Here is a 24,110-nt window from a genome sequence, read left to right as displayed (position 1 = left end):
TTTCTCTCAAACAAAGACCATAAGAATCTTCTTCTTGGCTTTATTAATCCATTGCATGTTAAGACCATGGCCTATACAATTGCCTGAAAGTGGAATGCCTTGCCTTTTGCACGATAAGCATAGTTGTCTAAATCAAATTGATTGCCACTGTTTGTTCCATGTGCCTTGGGGTTAGCCCCCCTTACACATTCTTCTTCTCCATCCTCTTCCCTACATGTAATATAGAGGACGAAGCCTCTTACACAAGCTAACATGACTACAAGCTTAGCCACACGTTGAGACTTTCTAACCAAAACATCGAGCTTTTCTCTCTGGATGACATGTGCCTTGCTAGCTCGCTAACATTTGACATGTGCTTTTTTGGCAATTGATTTGTTTTTTCTTTGGGGGACACTATTTCAATTTGAGAATGTTCTAGATAAAATTTACACTTGAGTTGGTAATCATATATATAGGCTATAGTTTGCTACTACATGGAAGCTACTCTATCAGTTATTATGATCAACTATTACCATACAAAGAATGGTGTCATTGATGCTTAAAGTATGACCCTAGTGTGGATTGCTAGTATACAATAAGAGCCTTGTCACACCAAGGTTCTCCAATGGCAACTTTTCACCCAACCGTGACAAACTTGAATATGCAATGTCATGGAAATCGCATAAGCATCACCCCTCACCAACTAGACCATGTACTAGTGGAGGCTAACCCACTCAAAACCCATTAAGAGCCACACCTTGCTTGGGATTAGTAGGGCTAGGTTCCTTAAATGATGGCAAGGAAAGGAATTTGTCCCATTAGCAAAACTATGCAAAGCCCTTGTTAGATTTTAATTATGAAAGTTCACTCTATTTTTCCAATCACATAATAAAAAATTTGATTGGCTGTGATCAATGAATTCCTTTTGCAGAACACATTATAGAGTTAGAAGTGGACCATTTCAAAAGGATTTATAGAGTTAGCAGTGGCTTTATGAAAAAGCAATAGAATTGCATTGCACTAGCCCTACGAGGGGTAAAAACAAGATAGTGATAGTGAAGGGTTCCCTCTAGTAGCATGAGGTGTCACATGAGTGGGTCCATGTATACATTAACTGACATCAGTTCTTACTAGCAGCATCTCATTGCTCTTTGTATTTGTGCTAATAGTTGATGGGAGTTCTCATTTGTTAGCATTGTTAATGTGTCACCTTGTTTGTGAGGGTTAGTTGCGCTCGGAGGTTGTTTGTTCCTTCTAGCTCGAATGTTAGCGTTGCTTCGCATTCTCTTACCGTCCACCGTAGTGCGACCAAAATGCTAGTGGGGGAGGGAAGCCTGGTGGTAGCGGAGGAACCCCCGGTGCGACCCAGCTCTTAGTTCTTTCTTCTTTTGGTATACTCAGTTTTGGAAATCCCGGTAACCAAGCTAAAGATTGATGCCGTCTGCTGCCGGTCCGCCGGCATGTGAGGAGTCAGGACCGTATCATGAGACTGAAGATTCTCTCTCTCTCTCACGTTTGACAGCTCTCTTCTTCTCTCACATTCAGACATACCAGCACATACACACACCGAAGGACAATAAACAAGCTCCCATTGCACCATGACGATTACCGCCTTGCTCTCTGAGCCTCACCTCTGTTCACACCCAGGCGTGCCCCGCATCAAAGCTCACCCTTCCCTGCGCCACTCGCTTCTCGTTCCAACAAGCCTCAGAGTCTCAGCCTCCAAGCTTGCCATTCCCTCTCCGCAAACAAGGCTGTCTGTGAGGGCCTGCGCTGCCGCCTCCGCCACAACGGTTCCTGCGCCCCGAAGGAAGGCGTTCTATCCAGGCGAGAGCAAGGGCTTCGTCGAGGAGATGAGGTTCGTGGCCATGAAGCTCCACCGCAAGGACCAGTCCACGGAAGGCGAGCAGGAGGCCGAGCCGGAAGGCCAGAAATGGGAGCCCTCCATCCAAGGCTACCTCAGGTTCCTTGTGGACAGCAAGGCCGTGTACGACACCCTGGAGAGCATTGTTGAAAGAGCTCCTCATCCAAGCTGTTAGTCCCATAAACCTCTTCTGAAGCTTTTAATCTCTGCTTCTTAACCCATAGCCATACACATACGCATACATTCACCTACTTAGTGTGCACGTGTACAATTTCTTCTGTGTACAGACTTTAAAAAACAAATAAAACTACTATTCGTGATATCACAAGTTCACAAAGAGAGTAGGCTACATAGGAAAGTCTAACCCAAAGAATTGGAAAGTGGTAAAAACACATCGAGAAGAGAGAGCAACCTGTATTACCAATCTGACAGCTATCGTATACAGGTTGCTGCACAGAAGGGCAAATGTAGCTAGTGAATGCACATGGTCACGTTAGTGAGACATCTTCTTGCCTTAAGAGTTGAAAGTTTGTGTGTATACATGCCTTGCACCATACTTGGGGATATTGTTGTCTATTCTTAGACATGGTTTTGAGACTCTAAGTATCTATGATCTAAGTCCGTGAGTTTAGGGCCTAATTGATGGCCTAATTGATCAATGGTTAGTGACGACATTATATGTATGGAGGCTTAGCTACAGATGCATACACTTATGCAAGTATGGATTTTACCATCGGTCATTCTGATTGCATTTAGATACTCACTACCCCTGGTTTGTTGGGATATAAAGGCCCATTAATCTCCGTGTATAGTACACGCACATTGTACATGTGAACGCACACTTTACGTGCTCTAAGTATAAGTACATTTTATTCTTTGTGTACCAACACATTGTTGGTACACTCTAATGGACTCATACTTTCACTTTGCTCACACTCTCTCCAGCCGTCACACTCATATGCTCACTTTTGCTCGATCTCCATCTCTCTCAGCTGTGCCCCTCCAGATTCAACAACTGGTATCAAAGCCAGGACTCTTGCAGGCTTCCCAAAATTCAGGCGACGACTGCTGGGCTTGTAGTAGCAAACGTGCGACTTTCTGCAAGCGGGCGACAGACAGGAGCACTTGCTGCAGCTGATTGGTCACAGCTTAATGTGTTGGCAGCAGGTGTGTGGCGTGACTAGGCAACATAAGACGACTGAATGTGTGGCGTCGGGCGGCACAGCGTACACATCAGCAGGCGCGACTGGCGGGCACATGGGCGACAATCGACGACCAACGATTGGTAGCGCACGACGTTTCAGCAGGCGAGAGATTGGACGACAGGTGCCATGACCAGCGCGATCAGGTGTCGTCAGTGTCACGACATGCTGGCGGGTCAACAGACGTGACATGCCCCCCCCCCCCCCCCCCCCCCCCCCCCCCCCCCCCGCCCCCCCCCGGGTCATTTTGTAAATCCCAAACATTTTTTTTTTCAAATCCTTTCTTGAATCCCTTCTTCTTGGCGGGATTTGACACACCGAAGGCACAATTTCAGAATCTGTGCAAATCTGACCAGAGAATTTGGGGCTTTTCCTAGATTTGATCTCATTTAGGCCTGACAGTAAATTCCGAGTCAGAAATTGCAGACATTGTGAGAGGTGATCCAAATTAAATTGGGGATTTTGCCAATTTTGTTGAAATTCTGCCTTTTTTGAGTAAAATTTATTGACATTAGATCCTAGACATTTGGGGCTTTTCATGTATCTGTCACAACTCTATAGAAACAGAATTTGTATCCTTTTTCATTAATTTATCTATATAATGATTTATTAAATTTATTTCCTTTGCACTAATTAGATATAAAGAAAAGTGAATTGGAGCTGGCCACTGATGAGTGGTCACAGGTTATGGTGGACCCACACGGTGGGTTAGAGAAAAGATAGTTCACACTTCCACCTATATGACCCGATTGGGCGCCTGTGACTAGAACTCACGCATATCAGGGTTAGACTCACACACAGAAAGGATTGATGCCTTGAAGTGTGGGCTAGATCCACCAGAACAGACAGTTACAATCAACAAGATGGCATGATCATGAAATGCTTGTATAATGTGCATGTGTGGGCTGAAAGATTGAAATGCACATTTCTTTGCATAGGAAAGTCACATGAAGATTCGGATATCATTTTTGCGATGTACACGGAAAAAGCTTTCATATGATACCCATATTGGGGGGGTCCCTAAATTCTAGGAGATCCCTAAATTTTAGGAGGTCTCTAAATTTTAGGAGCCTCGAATTAGCCTAAAAATGCTAGTCCTAAAAAAATAGGGATGTCATTCTAAAAATAGTAAGTTCTGTACTCTGACTGTGCTTACTAAATTTGGTTGTTTCTATTGTTGACAGTATTCAACCCAAAAAGGAAGGCCATAAAGAAGAGACAAGTGTCAAGACACTTGTCACACAAGTTTCCAAGTGTCCCACCACTTGTCACATCTCATGACATGTGGCTGGACACTTGTCTTGTGCTACTCCACTTTTCCCTTTTGTACTAGCTCTCCCCTCTCCTATAAATAAGAGCTCATTTTTCTTCATTGAGCATCATTTTTCTTTGCTGTAAACTCATGTACAGCACCCACAGATAGCCAGAAACTGGCCCCATCCATCCCCATCATCATCCCCCACTTCTCCATTATCAAATTCCTCCATATTCCCTCTTCTATCACTGTTGTTTTACAAGACAGCAAGCCTGTAAATTCATTACAGCACCTCCTTCTTGAGCTCTTTCTTCCATTTTAGCTACAAGAAGCAAGCTCTATCCCTGTACTGCTGATCAACGATGGAGAAAGGCTGAATTCCCCTTTTTCTTTTCTCATACTGTTGATTGTAACTGAGCTCTTCCCTAAGGACTTGGGTTGAGCAGAAATACATTCCTTCGGGGGGGTTGCCCATCTTCAACCCTTAATCTTGTCTCCATTACTTTTACATTTTTATGGCTGTAATTTTGTGAGTAATTTTCATTTTCAGCTTTAAGTGTTCATTCTCTTTTCTATTAAATCTCGAAAACAAGCAAATATCATAATTGTTAAGCATACTACGTTGTTCGGGGCGTTTACAGTGGTATCAGAGCTTTGGCTCGGTCCTCACCCCCAACACTGGTAGTGCTTACAACTATAAGTTTGTTTGTTTTCAGCCCTTGCATTGAGTGCGTGAGCATATTTTTTTTTCTTTAGTCTCAATGGATCAATCGAGTGCTATCCTTCAAGCCATTCAAAGTCTTAGAGAGGAGAATCAGCAAATTCGTGAGCAACTTCTCAAACTAGAAAAAGTTGAGAATCCCAAAGAATTCAAGGAAAGAAGCCCATCTACTTCAAGGAAACAAAGCCATACCAATGAAAGGAGCCGATCAAGAAGTCCAACTACTTCTAAGAGGCAGTCCCATTCTACTTCAAGAAAGAGATCGCGTCGAAGCTCATCCTCTTCTTCAAAGTCATATGGCGCCTATTCTGATGGATCCTCTTCTAGTAATGAAGAGTCACACCCTTCTCGTGGAAGACCTCATCATCGTCAAAGGCGTCGACATTCTTCACCCTCGTCTCCATCTTCATCCCCATCAAGCACTTCATCATCTTCAACCTCAATATCCGAGCATGGACGAAGGCATAAGAAGAAGAAGAAGACTAAGTGACTATCTCAACTTGAAAAGAAGATCAAGTTCAGTATGTATGATGGTTCCCGAAATCCTGATCTTCTTCTGAAGTTTATTCGTCAATTTCAAATTTTGTATGGTCGTGACAAGTATAAAGAAAAAGAAAAGATTAAGTTTGCAGCTTTACATTTAACCGACTTAGCCCATACTTGGTGGACGGGGTTGGAATATGATCATGCTGCCCCAAAATCATGGCGGTCCTTTGTTCACCTGATACAAAGCCAATTTCTTCCTGTTCATTTCAAAAGAGATGTAAAAATGGAATGGGATCGGCTTTGGCAAAGGAAAAATGAGTCACTTGGTGACTATACCAAGAGATTTTGGGAGCTACTTTTGAAGGTCCAACATTTTAAGAAGATCAGCAGTTCGGAAAAGCTTAGGAAGTTTCAAGGAGGTTTGCATTTTAAACTTCGTACTGCTCTTAATCATTATCATTGTTCTAGTCTCAGGGAACTCATTGACCATGCTGAGACATGGGAAATGGAGCACAATGGCAACAAATCATTCCAAAAGAATGATAAGAAGAGAGTAGCTGATGATGAGGAGTATTCAGCCCCAAATGAAGGACAAAAACAGTGGCAAAAGCAGCCATCAAATCAAAAGAAGATGAAGCCCTATGCACCTCCTAATGCTCCTCAATTTCGCTCCAATCTATACCCACAAGCAAAGCAATTTTCCGAAGAAGAAAAGCAACGCTTCATGAAAGAAGAGAAGTGCTTTAGATGTGGACAAACAGGCCACATAGCGAAGCAATGTCCAAACAAGGGACAAAGCAAGGTTTCTGACAACAAGCCTAAGTCGCCAGTGAAAATCAATGCTATCAGTGATGTAGTTGCAAACACAACTCACACTCCAGAGATGCGCAAATTATTAAAAGCTTGGGGACAGTTGCAAGGTAAGCAAGCACTATTCTTGATAGATCTTGGGGCGAATGAAAATATTATTTCCTTGCAATTAGCTAAAGAGCTTGGATTAAAGAATGAAGAGATGGACACTCCGGTAGAAGTTCGCCAAGCTTTAAATGTTGATGAAGGTGACACAATGAAGACTGTGATACCCTACATTGGCAAGCTCAAGTTTCAAATTCAAGGCTACAGTGACGAAGATACCTTCTGTATCGGAGACCTTGATGGTTGCGATGTGATTCTTGGCATGCCCTGGAATCATAGAATAGATTCAACCATCTTCTCTCAGAAAAAGAAGGTAGAACTCACCAACAAAGGCAAGAAGTACGAGATCCAAGCTGGAGTTTCTGGAGACACCATACCTATGCTTCCCCCAGAAAGGCCAGAAGACCATCATATTGATATTATCCCGGGCAGTTCTCCTCCTAATATAGCACCATACCGTGTGAGCCGTCCTCAACAAGAAGAAATCAGAAAGCAAGTCGAAGACCTACTCAACTGTGGGCTAATTAGGCCAAGTAGCTCACCATTTTGTTCACCGGTTCTTCTTGTTCAAAAGAAAGATGGCACATTCAGGATGTGCATTGATTATCAAGCCCTCAACAAAATCACCGTGAAGAATCGGTTTCCTATTCCCAGAATTGACGACATTTTGGATCGTCTAGGAGGCTCAAAGGTTTTCAGCCGCATTGATTTAAAGAGTGGTTATCATCAAATTAGGGTAATACCACAAGATGTACACAAAACTGCTTTCCGCACTTCATACGGTCTTTATGAATTCTTGGTGGTTCCTTTCGGATTAACCAATGCACCAGCCACCTTTAATCGAATGATGGAGCGCATCTTTAGAGAGCATCGACAATATGTCGGTACTTTCTTTGATGATATTCTTGTCTTTAGCAAGAATGAAGAGGAGCATCATCAACACTTGGAAATTGTTCTACAATTACTACAACAAAATCAACTCTTGGTAAATGGTAAAAAGAGTGAATTTTTCATGCATAAAATAAATTACCTTGGGCATGTCATCTCTTTTGAAGGGATTCAGATGGATCCTGAAAAGATCAGGATAATCCAAGAATGGCCTCATCTTCGTGATGTACATGAGGTGCGATCATTTCTTGGCTTATGTTCTTATTACCGCCGCTTCATCAAGCATTTTGCACATATGGCTTCTCCACTTCATGACTTTACAAAGAAGAAGATCTCTTTTCAATGGAAGGAAAAAGAGAAGGCAGCCTTCACAAGGCTGAAAACAGCTCTTACTTCTGGACCTGTTCTTATCATTCCAGATTTGGTAAAACCATTTGTGGTGGAAGCAGATGCTTGCGGTGATTGTATTGGTGCAGTGCTAAATCAAGAAGGCCATGCCGTAGCCTTTAAAAGCCGCCGTCTAAATGATGTGGAGAAAAGGTATGACATTTATGAAAAGGAGCTCTTAGCAGTGGTTCATGCTTTAAAGATATGGAAACATTATCTTTTAGGCAATGAATTCCTTATTAAAACCGATCATCAAAGCTTGAAGTATTTCAAGACTCAAAAGCATTTGCAGGAGAAACATGCAAGATGGGAAAATTTCTTGTCTATGTTTCATTTTCAAATTATGTACACTCCAGGGAAACAAAATGTAGTTGCTGATGCACTTTCTAGAGTGCCTCGCATTGCAACTATTACAGTGGCTCATCATGAAGATTTTCAAACGATGAAGAATACTTATGATGAAGATACTGATTTTACAGCAATTTGGTCAAATTTACAGCAAGGAGGTTCTCATCCAGATTATTCCATCAAAGATGGTTACCTTCTTATGAACAATCGCCTTTGTGTCACTCTTCCTGTTCGACAAAAGGTGCTTAAAGAAAGTCATGAACCCCCTTATGCAGGGCATAGAGGGAGGGGAGCCACTCTAAGTGCAATTGAGCGCTACTTTTATTGGCCAACATTACGAAAAGATACACATAACTTCATTGAGGCTTGTCTGGTATGCCAAAAATCCAAATATGATAGGCAGAAGATTCCAGGATTGTTGCAACCTCTTCCAGTGCCCAAAGATCTATGGGAATCTATCACAATGGATTTCATCTCAGGTATTCCAAGAACACCTCAAGGTCATGATATGATTTGGGTCATAATTGATAGATTCAGCAAACAATCACATTTTATTCCATGTCATAAAACATTGAAATCCGCACAAGCTGCAAGACTTTTCATTCAACATATCTTCAGATTACATGGTATGCCTTCTGAGATCATTTCAGATAGAGACTCCAAATTCACAAGTAACTTTTGGCGTGCTTTATTTGAGAATTTGGGAACCACTTTAAAGTTCTCCTCAGCTTTTCATCCTCAAACTGACGGCCAAACAGAGGTGATGATTCTCACTCTTTTGGATATGTTGAAAGCTTATGTTAGTGAACATAAGTCACAATGGGAGAAATATCTTCCATTATTGGAGTTTGCTTACAACAATACAGTGCACTCATCCACAGGGAAAGCTCCAAATGAAATAGTACAGGGTAAAGTGATTCCTCCTCCAATTATTCGCACTAAAGATAAGATTTTTGCTGCTGATGAGTTTGCTTCAGATTTAAAAACAACAATGGATCAAGTTCGAGCCACTATCAAAGTTGCGCAAGAGCGACAAAAGAAGCAAGCAGATAAACGAAGAAGACCTTTGGCTTTTGAAAAAGGTCAATATGTCTTGCTAAAGTTTGATAAAAGCAGGCTCAAACAAGGTTCTGGTCAAAATTCATCTTTTCCAAACCTCTCCAGTAGATACTTTGGACCCTTCAAAGTGATTGAGAAAATAAATGAAGTTTCTTATCGACTTGAGCTTCCTACTCATTGGAAAATACACAATGCTTTTCATGTAAGTTTGCTAAAACCTTACATAGGACCAGAACCAAAGGAACCCATTACTGAAGATCCCCCAGAAGTTGAAGAAACAGAGCAACTCTTGGAACCTGAAAAGATTTTGTTTCTCAAGGATCGAACCACGAGAAGTGGCCTTGTGACACGAAAATTCTTGCTAAAATTCAAGAATCTACCCACCACAGATGCACAGTGGGTAGATGAAAAATTCATGAAGGATTACCCAAATATTCTACAACAATATCAAGAAGATTTTCAGCTAAGGACAGCTGAATAAAAGCCAGAGGGCTGTCACGACTCTATAGAAACAGAATTTGTATCCTTTTTCATTAATTTATCTATATAATGATTTATTAAATTTATTTCCTTTGCACTAATTAGATATAAAGAAAAGTGAATTGGAGCTGGCCACTGATGAGTGGTCACAGGTTATGGTGGATCCACACGGTGGGTTAGAGAAAAGATAGTTCACACTTCCACCTATATGACCCGATTGGGCGCCTGTGACTAGAACTCACGCATATCAGGGTTAGACTCGCACACAGAAAGGATTGATGCCTTGAAGTGTGGGCTAGATCCACCAGAACAGACAGTTACAATCAACAAGATGGCATGATCATGAAATGCTTGTATAATGTGCATGTGTGGGCTGAAAGCTTGAAATGCACATTTCTTTGCATAGGAAAGTCACATGAAGATTCGGATACCATTTTTGCGATGTACACGGAAAAAGCTTTCATATGATACCCATATTGGGGGGGTCCCTAAATTCTAGGAGATCCCTAAATTTTAGGAGCCTCGAATTAGCCTAAAAATGCTAGTCCTAAAAAAATAGGGATGTCATTCTAAAAATAGTAAGTTCTGTACTCTGACTGTGCTTACTAAATTTGGTTGTTTCTATTCTTGACAGTATTCAACCCAAAAAGGAAGGCCATAAAGAAGAGACAAGTGTCAAGACACTTGTCACACAAGTTTCCAAGTGTCCCACCACTTGTCACATCTCATGACATGTGGCTGGACACTTGTCTTGTGCTACTCCACTTTCCCCTTTTGTACTAGCTCTCCCCTCTCCTATAAATAAGAGCTCGTTTTTCTTCATTGAGCATCATTTTTCTTTGCTGTAAACTCATGTACAGCACCCACAGATAGCCAGAAACTGGCCCCATCCATCCCCATCATCATCCCCCACTTCTCCATTATCAAATTCCTCCATATTCCCTCTTCTATCACTGTTGTTTTACAAGACAGCAAGCCTGTAAATTCATTACAGCACCTCCTTCTTGAGCTCTTTCTTCCATTTTAGCTACAAGAAGCAAGCTCTATCCCTGTACTGCTGATCAACGATGGAGAAAGGCTGAATTCCCCTTTTTCTTCTCTCATACTGTTGATTGTAACTGAGCTCTTCCCTAAGGGACTTGGGTTGAGCAGAAATACATTCCTTCGGGGGGGGTTGCCCATCTTCAACCCTCAATCTTGTCTCCATTACTTTACATTTTTATGGCTGTAATTTTGTGAGTAATTTTCATTTTCAGCTTTAAGTGTTCATTCTCTTTTCTATTAAATCTCGAAAACGCAAATATCATAATTGTTAAGCATACTACGTTGTTCGGGGCGTTTACAGTATCAACAAAGCTTTATTCAGCTGGGTTAGATTGATCGACATTAATGCAATTTTGGAATTGAAGTTTTGGGGATTTGCGTAGAATTTGTTAAATTTTTGCATTTTTAGCTCGTTTGTTGGTTGGTTCATGTACAAACAGTAGAAATTTACTTCTGGTTGAGTAAGAATATCAGTGCATTTTGCTGGTACAGCTTGTGCTTTTGCAAATTAGTGCATTTACTCTTGTGTTCGTGATAAAATGGCTATAACTTCTTCCAGTTCAGACATCAAGAGTTTGATGGAGATTAAACGGTTTGATGGTCATGGCTTTGATCTTTGGAAAGACCATATGTAGGGCATTTTGTTCTTAAAGGATTGTGAGTATGCTTTGCAGGAAGATAAACCCACACTAATGTCTAATGCAGATTGGGCTAGAGTAAATAAAAAGGTTATGGCTTACATAAAGATGGGTGTCATTGATGGCATTTTGACAGACATTAAGGGTTTAGATACAGGTTATGCAATATGGGAGAAGCTGAAAACTACTTATGAGGTTACCACACCTGTTAATTAGGTGCATTTACTGCGCAAGTTGGTGAATATGCGATTGGATGAGTCAAAGCCTGCAGCTAAGTACTTAAGTGCATTTACAGGGATTCTAAATCGGCTCAAAGATGCAAATTTGGACTTTGATGATAAGTTTAGGGTGATTATTTTGATCATGACACTGCGTGACTCTCGGGAGACCTTGGTGGTTTCACTCAGCAATAGCCCTAATCTCTCATATGATGGGGTGAGGGGTTCTATCTTAAATGAAGAAATTAGACTTATGTCTAGCGGAAAAGGCAATAACTCAGCTTATAATGTAAGAGGCAGGGCTGAAAAGAAAAATGCAAATGCAGGGCAGAGAAACAGGAGCAAGAGCAAAGGAAAGGAAAAGAGTGACGTTACTTGCTATCACTGTGGTCGGAAGGGCCACAAGAAACCTGATTGCAGGTACTACAAGAAGGAACAAGAGAGAAAGAAGAATGCATGAGATAAAAAGAAGGAAGAAAAGACAGATGTATCGGAAATAACCAAAGGCAAAGAGAAGGCCAATGTGGCCTCTAGCGTGGTCATAGATGAGCTTTTAGATACAGAGGCTGATGTATTATGTGTAGTTGATTATGATGTCCTTGTATGTCACATGCAGGATATGTAGATTACCAAGATTGATGTGATTGATGCACTCTTGTTAGTTGATAATAGTGTCACTCAGGCTTGGATTGTAGACTTTGGTGCTTCTTTCCATGTGACTCCTTGCTTGGAGTGTTTTGCTATGTTCAGTGCAGGCAGTTATGGAAGGTGTATCTTGGAAATCACCATGCTTGTAGAATTGATGGGATTGGCACAGTACACTTGTCTTTAGACAATGGTCAAGAGCTTGTGTTGAAAGATGTCAGATATGTGCATGGCATTAAAAAGAGTTTACTATTTGTTGGCACAGTACACTTGTCTTTAGACACTGGTCAAGAGCTTGTGCTTTTGCAAATTAGTGCATTTACTCTTGTGTTCGTGATAAAATGGCTATAACTTCTTCCAGTTCAGACATCAAGAGTTTGATGGAGATTAAACGGTCTGATGGTCATGGCTTTGATCTTTGGAAAGACCATATGCAGGGCATTTTGTTCCTAAAGGATTGTGAGTATGCTTTGCAGGAAGATAAACCCGCACTAATGTCTAATGGAGATTGGGCTAGAGTAAATAAAAAGGTTGTGGCTTACATAAAGATGGGTGTCATTGATGGCATTTTGACAGACATTAAGGGTTTAGATACATGTTATGCAATATGGGAGAAGCTGAAAACTACTTATGAGGTCACCACACCTGTTAATTAGGTGCATTTACTGCGCAAGTTGGTGAATATGCGATTGGATGAGTCAAAGCCTGCAGCTAAGTACTTAAGTGCATTTACAGGGATTCTAAATCGGCTCAAAGATGCAAATTTGGACTTTAATGATAAGTTGAGGGTGATTATTTTGATCATGACACTACGTGACTCTCGGGAGACCTTGGTGGTTTCACTCAGCAATAGCCCTAATCTCTCATATGATGGGGTGAGGGGTTCTATCTTAAATGAAGAAATTAGACTTATGTCTGGCGGAAAAGGCAGTAACTCAGCTTATAATGTAAGAGGCAGGGCTGAAAAGAAAAATGCAAATGCAGGGCAGAGAAACAGGAGCAAGAGCAACTAAAAGGAAAAGAGTGACGTTACTTGCTATCACTGTGGTCGGAAGGGCCACAAGAAACTTGATTGTAGGTACTACAAGAAGGAACAAGAGAGAAAGAAGAATGCATGAGATAAAAAGAAGGAAGAAAAGACAGATGTATCGGAAATAACCAAAGGCAAAGAGAAGGCCAATGTGGCCTCTAGGGTGGTCATAGATGAGCTTTCAGATACAGAGGTTGATGTATTATGTGTAGTTGATTATGATGTCCTTGTATGTCACATGCAGGATATGTAGATTACCAAGGTTGATGTGATTGATGCACTCTTATCAGTTGATAATAGTGTCACTCAGGCTTGGATTGTAGACTTTGGTGCTTCTTTCCATGTGACTCCTTGCTTGGAGTGTTTTGCTATGTTCAATGCAGGCAGTTATGGAAAGGTGTATCTTGGAAATCATCATGCTTGTAGAATTGATGGGATTGGCACAGTACACTTGTCTTTAGACAATGGTCAAGAGCTTGTGTTGAAAGATGTCAGATATGTGCGTGGCATTAAAAAGAGTTTACTATTTGTTGGTCAGTTTAACTTACATTGCTACACCACACTGTTTGGTAAAGGTTTGTGGAAAGTGAAAAAGGATTCCATGTTGATTGCAAAAGGAACCAAGAAGGGCACATTGCATTGTTTGCACTGTAAAGCCTTGAATGGCAAGTTTCTTGCAGTTGCTGAAATTTGCAGCCACTTGGAGTTATGGCATAAGAGATTAGGCCATATGAGCCAAAAAGGACTTGATGTCCTTACCTCTTTGAAGAGGGTTGATGGAAAAGGCTCTAAACTTGATTTTTGTAATGAGTGTCAATTTGGAAAGCAAATAAAAAATTCCTTTTACTCTGGTGTCTCACGTAAGTCCAATGTCTTGGACTTAGTGCATTCTGATGTATGTAGTATGCCCGTGAAATCATTGGGTGGTGATGCATATTTTGTCTCCTTTATTGATGATTGTTCCAAGAAGATTTGGGTGTACTTGCTGAAAAAGAAAAGTGAAGTGTTTGCTGTTTTTAAAACTTTTCATGCATTCATGACCACTCAGACATGTAGAAAGCTGAAATGCTTGAGAGCTGATAATGGGGGTGAGTTCACATCGACTAAATTCAAGTCCTTTTATGACTTGCATGGTATTAAGAGGGAGCTTACGGCCCCTTACAGCCCTTTTTCAAATGGGGTGGCTGAAAGATATAACAAGACTTTCTGTGGAAGAGTGCGGTGCATGTTGTCAACTGCTAATCTCCCTTATGCATTTTGGGGAGAGGCACTCAAAACCGTGGTTCACATTTGCAACCGCTCTCCAAATAGGTCCTTAAATAATGACATCCCTGAGGAGGTTTGGTTTGGAAAATTGGTCTCATATGACCATTTACGCATATTTGGCTGTGATGGTTTTGTACATGTTAGGGATGAGCTGAGGAACAAACTTGACCCAAAATCCACCAAAGGCATTTTCATGGGCTATGGTGATGAGGGTGAATTTGGCTATAGAGTGTGGTTACCTCAGTCCAAGAAAATTATTCACAGTCGTAATGTTGTGTTTAATGAGGCAAAATTGCTGAAAGGCTCTTTAGCCTCTAATGAAGATCTGAAAAAGGTGAAATTTTAGAGTTTGCAGCCACCCATTACTTTAGAAAATGAGCCTCAAGGTGTTGTGCCATAGGCTGAAACTGATGATCAGCCGGTTATTTTTGAGTCAGATGATGATGGACAGCAAATAGAAGTACAAGGAGGTCATGGACAACAAGATAGGCTTGCTGATTATGAAAATGCAGGTGCTGGAAATGAAAATGAAGGTGCTGTACAGCATGAACAGCATGCTGAAAATGGCTTACAGCAGCCAATAAATGTTGAAAATAATATACCTCTAGATGTAGACTCAATTTCTGAAAATGTTGATTATTGGGTAAGTAGGTCTACATGCGTAAGAAAGCAACCACATAGGCTTGACCCCTCGCATTATGTGATGCTTACAGATGAGGGTGAGCCTCTTACATACAAAGAGGCCAAGTCATGTGAGTTCAACAGTAAGTGGAAGCTAGCTATGCAGGAAGAGATTAAAATTTCTATATGCAAATGATACTTGGGATCTTGTGTTATTGCCCAAGGGAAGGAAGCCACTTTCAAACAAATGGGTGTACCAACTCAAGACAGTTGATGGGAAACCCAAGTACAAGGCAAGGCTAGTTGCCAAAGGGTATGCATAAAAGGAAGGGATTGACTTTCAAGAGGTCTTCTCACTTGTTGTGAAGATGACCACTTTATGTGTGTTTTTTGCTCTTACTACTATTTTGGATTTAGAGCTGTATCAAATGGATGTAAAAACAACTTTCTTGCATGGTGACATTGGTGAGGAAATCTACATGAAATAGCCCGAGGGCTTTGTAGTTTCTGGAAAAGAGCAGATGGTGTGTAAGCTAAAACGCAGCCTGTATGGACTGAAGTAAGCACCACGGTAGTGGTACAAAAAGTTTGATACTTTTATACTATCTCATGAGTTTACATGCAGCCATGCAAATCATTGTTTGTACATGAAAAAGGATACAGATGGCAGCCCCATCATACTTGTTTTGTATGTGGATGATATGTTACTAGCTGGGAAAAGAAAGACTAGCTTGGATGCTCTAAAAAATCTACTGAAATCAGCTTTCTCCATGAAAGATTTGGGGAATGCAAAGCATATTTTGGGCATGAGGATTCGTAGAGAATGAATGTAGAAATTGCTGTTTTTATCTCAAGAAAAGTACATTGGAAAGGTATTGGACAGATTTAACATGGTTGATGCTAAGCCTTTTGGAGTACCCTTACCTCCTTATCTCAAGCTTAGTTAAGCTAACAGCTCGAAAGATGACGTGGAAGCAAATGCTATGAAGGGAGTTTCTTATGCATTAGCTTGTGGCTCTCTTATGTATGCTATGGTTGTTACTCCTCCAGACATTGCTCATGCAGTGGGAGTTGTTAGCGGGTTTATGTCAAATCCTAGCAAAGCACATTGGGAAGCTGTCAAGTGTATTCTTCGATACCTTAAGGGTACACAAAGAAAAAGTATTTGCTATGGGCAGGGTGCACTTAGTTTGCAAGGTTTTTGTGATGCAGACATGGCAGGTGACTTGGACACTCGTAGGTCCACCAGCGGGTATGCCTTTACAGTTGCTGGTGGGGCTATTTCTTGGTGTTCCAAGTTGTAGAATATTGTTGCACTGAGTACCATTGAAGTTGAATCATATCAGCTATTGAGGCTTCTAAGGAAGCTATATGGTTGAGTAGACTTGCAGATGATCTCGGTATGTCTATGGGTACTACAGTTTTGGGATGTAACAGCCATAGTGCTGTCTATCTGGCTAAGAATGCCATGTATCATTCACACACAAAGCATATAGATATGCGATATCACTTCATCAGACAGATTCTGGAAGATGGTCAAATCACATTGACCAAGATTAAAACACAAGATAACCGTGTAGATGTTCTCACTAAAAGTCTAAGCAAAGCTCAGCACGAGCATTGCATTCAACTAGTGGGAGTTAGTTAGCTAGTGGTTCATATCGGACCTTTAAGTGGGAGGTCGTTGGGATATAAAGGCCCGTTAATCTTCGTGTATAGTACACATACATTGTACATGTGAACGCACCCTTTACGTTCCCTAAACATAAATACATTTTATTCTTTGTGTACCAACACATTGTTAGTACACTCTAATCGACTCGTACTTTTACTTTGCTCACTCTCTCTCTAGCCGCCACACTCATACACTCACTTCTGCTCGATCTCCATCTCTCTCATCTGTGCCCCTCCAGATTCAACGTGATTTGATGTTATGGTTGAGGAAGTCGGGCTAGCTTTGTGTTCCTTGGTTGATTCTATTCTATTGGTCCTATTTTAGTAGTGGATGGCACTCTTTGTGATAATTATGTTTGAGAGGATGTTATTGCCAAGTTTATTAGACACCTTCATGAGGTTACTTATATGTTTTCCATAAAAACTTTTAGGTTCTTGCGTCATCTTACTTGAGAATTTAACATATGTTAGAGAATCCTTTTATGCTTGTGTCCCTTCACATCTCCATCTCCTTGTTGTGATTGCTAGTTTGAGTTAGACGAGGATGTTTGGAGCTTTGGGACTAGTTATGTTTGTCAATTCATTCATCCTGAGTTTGTTTTCTATAGCCCCTTGGAAACCTTCTGTAGGTTTGCTTGTTGAGTAGCCAAAATCATAGCATGCATTCACAATAAATTGTGGTGCATTTATGCCTAATTTTGCTCTCCATTAACAACTTCAAAAAGATTTTATTTGTATTTATTGGCTTGTACTTTTCATGGTATGACAAATGCCAAAAAATCCTCTTCATATGTACATGTGGGTATCTATCTACCTTGTTGGGAAACCACATCTTCAGTTTCTTCACTTAGTGGGATTTCATACTAATAGCCGCAAAAAGGGCTGGTGTCCATATTTTGGTCATTTTGTTAGTGGATGTCCACTTAGTTGTGCAGCACCTTAGATAGCTAGTGTATTCTCTCTTCCACTTAGTGGCATCGGTTTGCTTGCTTTTGGTTCTTCCTTGCCTAGCGTCATCAGTCCTAGCTTGGTGTCAACATTCTCCTTCCTGGCGTTAGTCTTCAAGCACTTGGCATCAACATCTTGAGCCCGTGGTATTTACATTTTGCTACCTGAGGACATCCTCTACATTTGGTGTCTTCATCCAACACCTGGCATTAACATCTGGGCTGCTCTCCTTGTGTTTGACAGCTTTGACATACTCTAGGATTTACCTTTGTTGCCCAAGCCATCTTCCTGGCATTTGATGATTGCACTTCACTTCCTCGATAGTTGGTGATTATCTTTTTCATCTCTGACGGTATTTGAGGATTGCAGTTTGCTCCCTCAACAAGTGCCCTTCACATACTAGTGATTACTTCTATAGCCCACTACTCGGAGGATTGCATTTCGCTTTGTTCATTGTGTAGATTCCACATAGGTGCTACCATTTGAGTTAGATAGAATAGTGTGGTTATCTTTTGAGCTTTGGCTCGGCTGTAACAACTTTTCTTCTCAAAGCATGATTCAGTGCATCATCATCGTGTTCTTGTATTTCTGAGTTTCTCTTCTCTCTCATTGTTCGCCGTACACACTTTGTGTCCATGAAGATCCTTTGCGTCAAAGAAGGCAAAGACAGGTTGAGGATTTGGCATCATCTACTAATTTCCCCCCCTTTTGCTACATCGCCAGGAGATAGAGATATCCTTCTCTTCCTCTCCCTCCCATCCTCCCTTTTACAGGTTGACACTCTGGTGCTATTGACTTCTCCATAATTAGATGGACAACCCACTCAATACTCCTCTTCCAGCATCACCTGATCTCCCTATCAATGCTTGTTGATATAGACCCTTGTTTTCTACCCTGCTAGAGTATACGCGTCAAACTCCTAGTACTCGATGTGCCACCTCTCCCTTTTGGGCCATGGAGTTTATTCTGCATCAATTTTTAGATTTTTATGCTCAAGGCAATAAGACATATTTGATATGTGCTATGGAGGTTGTTTCTGCTTCTTCTAGGGTTTCAACAATGCTACCTTGACAATCCGTGATTTGGTTGTCCGCTCCATTGAGAGATAGTGATTGTTGGATATCGTTCCCCTTGGTAGTCTACTACTTCGTGAGATAGTGGCTACTCGACACCTTCCATTACTTCGGCTTTGGAGTCCACTCCATTGAGAGACATCGATGGTTGCCCACCGTTGGCTCAGCATGAGTCTCACCTTTTTCCACCCTTGACTGCTTAGGTTTGAGAGACCACCTCTGGGAGTTCTTTGATATCTTTGACACCCCATGTATCTTCTTTGACATGACCCACGGTGCTTTCTTTGTCATCAAACAATCTAGAGTCTGTTATCCATGAGTTTTAGGTCCCTACTTTGCCACCCTTAGAGGGGGCACCTATTCATCGTGACGTTCTTCACCCACCATTTACTCTTTGGGGCTATCTTCGAGTAGTCATTTCTCCTATTGATACCCAAGATCTTTAGAGACCACTTAGATCAGGGCCTTGGAGGTTTAGCTGTGACTTGGTGACAAGGCCTTCGAATTCCTTCTAGCATGAAGTTATAGAGCTAGTGGCTTCTCTCCTGAGGTGGAGTCAGGTTCTACAGTTCATGATGTCTGTTGTTTCTTACTACGGGTTTTCTTTCAGGTGGAAATCTTGGATCTTCGGGATTCTCTACATCTTCTTTGTATCTCTCTTCCTCCTCTTTCTTCATTTCTTTTTGGGCCTAAGAGGGGGTGTTGAGAAACCACTTCTGTGGTTTCTTCACTCAATTAGGGTTTTGCACTCAACCCCAAAAATGGTTGGTGTTCACATTCTGGTCATTTCGTCAGTGGGTGCCCACTCAGTGATGAACCACTAGAGACAACCTAGGCCTATAAATAGGCCGTCACTTCATTCATTCTTTACCTCTTCTGTCATTTTTCGCTCGTCTTCTTTTGTCACTCCGACACTCTTTCCTCCCCACACCATTGTTGCCCATACCCCTATTAGAGGACATCGTAGTTCATGGTCACTCTTCCTCTTCTCCTTCAGACGCCTTGTTCTCATTATCTTTCAGGTTGTGTTTGGAGGCTCCACCCTACTAGCATCATCATTTGATAGCTGGTGTCTTCTCTCTTCCACCTAGCGGGATCAATTTGCTTTGTGTTTGGTTCTTCTCCGCTTGGCATCAGCACTCTCCTTCCTAGTGTAAGTCTTTAGGCACTTCGCGTCAGCATCTTGAGCCCTTGGTATTTGCATTTTACTCCTTGGGGATATCTATTGAGCTAAAAATGCATTAGCTTTACTAAAACAGCCTCAAAACATGCTTAATTAATCTAAAAGAAATGCGCTTTTAGAGAGTGTCTGTGTCCCATAAGCACAAACCCACTTGGGAGGGCACAAACTTTGTATAAATAAGTAATATGCCCTCCATTCAGCTCTCAATCTCGTTTTTGCAGGTTGCAAGTGTTTTCAGCTCGCTGTCCACACCCCTTTTGTAGAGGACATCGTAGTCTCACTTGTCCCTTGCTGTTATCTATAGTTTGGCCCTGTTTCTAGCCCTCCACCTCCTGTTTGTTGCTGTTTTCAGCTAGGTGGCTGCTACTAACCACCTGCACAACTGTCATACAGCTTGCCACCTTAGCATACTGCTGTGTTTGGAGGCCCCAGCTGCCGCCAATACAGTTTTCTCTCCTTCACTGCTGTTTTTCTCTCTTAGCCTATCGCAGCAGATTTTCTCTCTCCATTGCTTGCGTTTGTTGTTTTTTCTCTCCTACATCATGCGTTTTAAGTCTTTCTATAAATAAGTATGTTGCTCTCCATTCAGCTCTCAATCTCGTTTTTGCAGATTTCAGGTGTTTTCAGCTCGCTGCCCACACCCCTTTCGTAGAGGACATTGTAGTCTTTGTTGTCCCTTCCTACCATCTACAGTTTGGCCCCTGTTTCCAGCCCTCCACCTCCTGTTTGCTGCTGTTTCCAGCCAGGTGACTGCTGCTGACCACCTGCACAACTGTCGTATAGCTTGCCACGCAGCATACTTTTGCATTTGCAGGCCCCAGCTGTCATCAATACGGTTTTCTCTCCTTCACTACTGTATTTCTCTCTCAGCCTATTGCAGCAGATTTTCTCTCTCCATTGCCTCTGTTGTTTTCTCTCTCCTACAGCATGTGTTTTTAGTCTTTCTCTCTCTTACACTGTCGTTTGCATCAGATCCAACTTCCTTGGCTGTGTTTGCTGGTGTTTGACATCCGAAGGCTGCCTTGTTGCGATTTGGGATCCGTTCGGAGTATGACACACTCTCCAGCTCATTACCCTTGTCCTGATCCTTGAGATATAGGAGTTCGAGGTTCAAGATTCATTCACCACATAGTGTGTTTGCTGCATGAGCATTGTATATTCAGTAGTCATATCATTTCATTTATTCACTATGTTCATTGTCTCTGAGCTACCCTAACCCTAACTTTGTTCTTTTATCAGTCTCTGCTTTGTCGTACGATTGTTATTTGTGTTTCTGTGTTAGGGTATTTCTTTACATGGTATTAGAGCTTGATACTCTTTGAGAAACCTAGGCCTTTGATTTGAAATCTCTCTCTAGGAGCAAAAATTGACAAAAGCCCCAAATTTTGGGCGGCACAAGCTGAGATTCAGAAAGAGATGGCCAAAATGGACGGGAAATTGCAGAAATTTCAAAAAAAACCCCAATTTGAAAATTAGGGTTTTTGCACTTTTTAGGGTTTGTAGAAAATCACAGGCAGGGTTGAGAATATGGTGGGCAGAGGTGAGAACATAAGGGGCAGAGCTGAAAACAGAAGCAACTCCTCCAAAACAGTAGCTCCTCGGGCTGCATGCGGGATGCGTAAGGGACTGCACATAGGGCTGTGTGCAGCAGCTCGCCCTTCTCTTCCTCAAGCAAAGAGCTGGCTGATAGCAACAGGACCTTAGGTGGGGCAGCACCGGCTGACGGTGGCTGAACTGAATCCGCACGTAGAACCTTCCTTTGATACCAAATGTTGGAAATTGACAATCAGCTATGGAGGAGACAAAAGAGAGACAATGAGAGTGTGCTGAAGCAAAAGAGTAGAGTGTACTTGCCGAACTGAAAGAATGAGAATGAAAGATAAAAGATAGGTCTAAGATAGACCTAGCTCTAACTCAACTAGAGTTAATTGACTCTTAACTCTAAGAGTGGTGACACAACTTATAACTTTAGTTGCATTCACACTAAGAACTGAAAAAGAACTAAAGACTAAAACATTGAGCTCTGCCCATAGAATTGGCAAATTCTAACAGGTCATACAAAGAAGTTTCACTACTGCCCTCTACTTTCCAGGTGTGGTGTTTTTCCTTTCAGTTTTTCAGGTGATTTCAGCTTTAATTTGAGGGTTTTTAGCTTTTCACTCCACTGTTCATGCAGAACAGTCTTGAAAAGACTAAGGTTTAGCTGTTATCAAATTTAATTAGCAGCTACATAGCTGGAATCGTAAGTTTGAGGTGCATCTATCTCACTCATCATCTGCAGTCTAGTTTTATTAAAAAACTTGGAGTAACCCCTCTGCCTACCGAGGTAAATGCTTGATTTAGTTTTATTCGTAATATCTAAAATAACACATCTACCTACCAAGGAAGACTACCCCTGCCTTTGATAATGTGAAATCTTTGGCCTTGCTATTGAGGCAAACATTTGGTAAGATCTATGCTCCTTTTACTCATGATAGACATTTATCAATAGTGTTTTAGATTGAACATGTTATACCCGTCATGCTAGTACCTTATTTAAATTGATTTTGTGGGTTTAGTCTTTGTTAAACATTTTTATATTCAGTGAATGTGTGGAGGTTTTGGTTTACGATCAAAATAGTTGCAATGTTTGACTTTGCAAAAGTAATGCTTGGACCTTGGATACGATTTTTGTATTTCCATATTTTGTTCATAGTTTGCAGATTAACTCAGGATCATAATCCCAAATGCAAAAGAGCAAGGCCTAGTGCACCTCATGCACCTAGTTCTCCTCTTGTTGAAGCCAGATTTTCTCTGTTCTCTTGACTTTCAACTTATCTCCTTTTAGACCTCCATATTGAAATAGCATATGAATCAAATATGCAATGGCAAATATATCATAGACTGATTCATGAGCAAAGTTCCTGTGCCAAATTTTGAAATTTCTACAGAATTTATATGGGACATCGCAGATTTGAGATTGTATTTTGCAGATGTAGAATTTCGAAATACAGGGTTGGAAAGGGCAGCACCTCTAGCCAAAGATTTAGAATGGTTTAGGAGTAAAGGCCACACAATTCCAGAACCCAGTGAACCTGGGTTATCGTATTCAAAGTTCTTGAATGAAATAGCCGAGAAGGATCCTCCAGCCTTCATTTGTCACTTCTACAATGTGTATTTTGCTCACTCAGCTGGGGGCCGTATGATAGGAAAGCAGGTGAGCCACATTTAAGGACTCTTTTTATGTTTGTTCACTTTTTGTTGTACTATGATTTTTCACATAAACCTCTTTGGTGCCCAACATTAGGTTGCTCAAAAGGTCTTGGATGGAATTGAACTGGAGTTTTATAAATGGGATGTTGATCTGAAAGAAGCATTGTCAAATGTCAAAGAAAAACTGAATAAAGTAGCTGAGGTAACCTCTCCTCATTGTTTGTGGGTTGAGAAAAGCATTGGCCGATAAGAAAACCGAACACAGTAGCACAATATGATTTTCATGTTGTTTTAGCTTTTTCCAAAGACAGATAATGCTAATCTGTAGTGCATTTTCCTCCAGGGTTGGACAAGGGAAGAAAAAAACCATTGTCTGCAAGAGACAGACAAGTCCTTCAAGAACTCAGGGAAGATATTACGGTTGATTGTCTCATGATTAGAGACCACATGTATTTTGTAAATAAGTTAGTCAGTAACATTGTGCTTGGATAAATTACTGCTTCACAATGGTGGTTGCACAGCAGCTAAGTTGGAGGAATCTGAGAAGGTGAATGTAGCTTTGTATGAGCATGTCAAGTCCTGTGTATGAGCATGTCAAGCCCTGTGCTCGTGTGTATAATCTTGCTCCTTATAGTTTTATAAGAGCAGAAGATCAGCACTTGTGTCTATATCTGTACTTCGATCATGCAAACTGTGTCAATGGAGAGTGTCCATGTACTCCACTGCTGCTGCATTCACTTTGTATCTCATGCAGTTGTCTATTCCACCTGTTTTATATATTCTGCAGGCATCAAGCTTGAGAAAGCTCACACGTAGAGAATGGCCCTATTGTTAGCCTCACAATTGTTTTATTTCAAAGCAGGCTGCATTAAAAGGGCTGGAGAGTATGAATGAATGAATTATCGACAGGGGGTTGGCCTGTCACCTTTCTTAATGATGCTAATGTGTCAATCAAACACAAGGCTAGCATTTACTAATTCTGGGTTTGGATCTA

General features: G+C 41.3%; 1 protein-coding gene across 1 annotated transcript; it reads left to right on the top strand.

Annotated features, from left to right (window-relative positions):
* Positions 1 to 1,376: 1,376 nt before the first annotated feature.
* On the top strand, positions 1,377 to 24,110 carry LOC148021674 (heme oxygenase 1, chloroplastic-like). The gene is made up of 4 exons (XM_087697163.1): positions 1,377 to 2,013; positions 22,897 to 23,120; positions 23,211 to 23,318; positions 23,460 to 24,110. The coding sequence occupies exons 1-4, from the start codon at positions 1,578 to 1,580 to the stop codon at positions 23,550 to 23,552; spliced, it is 861 nt and encodes a 286-aa protein (XP_087553289.1). The 5' UTR covers positions 1,377 to 1,577; the 3' UTR covers positions 23,553 to 24,110.

Source organism: Lygodium microphyllum, chromosome 17 (assembly GCF_053477565.2).
Source record: "Lygodium microphyllum isolate KBCC chromosome 17, Lygodium_microphyllum_v1.1.10, whole genome shotgun sequence".
Taxonomy (NCBI): domain Eukaryota; kingdom Viridiplantae; phylum Streptophyta; class Polypodiopsida; order Schizaeales; family Lygodiaceae; genus Lygodium; species Lygodium microphyllum.
This window is presented reverse-complemented; position numbering and strand designations above follow the sequence as displayed.

Bases quoted from the DNA above. Each gene is read 5' to 3' on its own strand.
- LOC148021674 (XM_087697163.1), top strand. From the start codon at position 1,578: ATGACGATTACCGCCTTGCTCTCTGAGCCTCACCTCTGTTCACACCCA. The intron at 2,014-22,896 runs GTTAGTCCCATA...TGTATTTTGCAG, and splicing joins AAGAGCTCCTCATCCAAGCT to ATGTAGAATTTCGAAATACA. The intron at 23,121-23,210 runs GTGAGCCACATT...GCCCAACATTAG, and splicing joins GCCGTATGATAGGAAAGCAG to GTTGCTCAAAAGGTCTTGGA.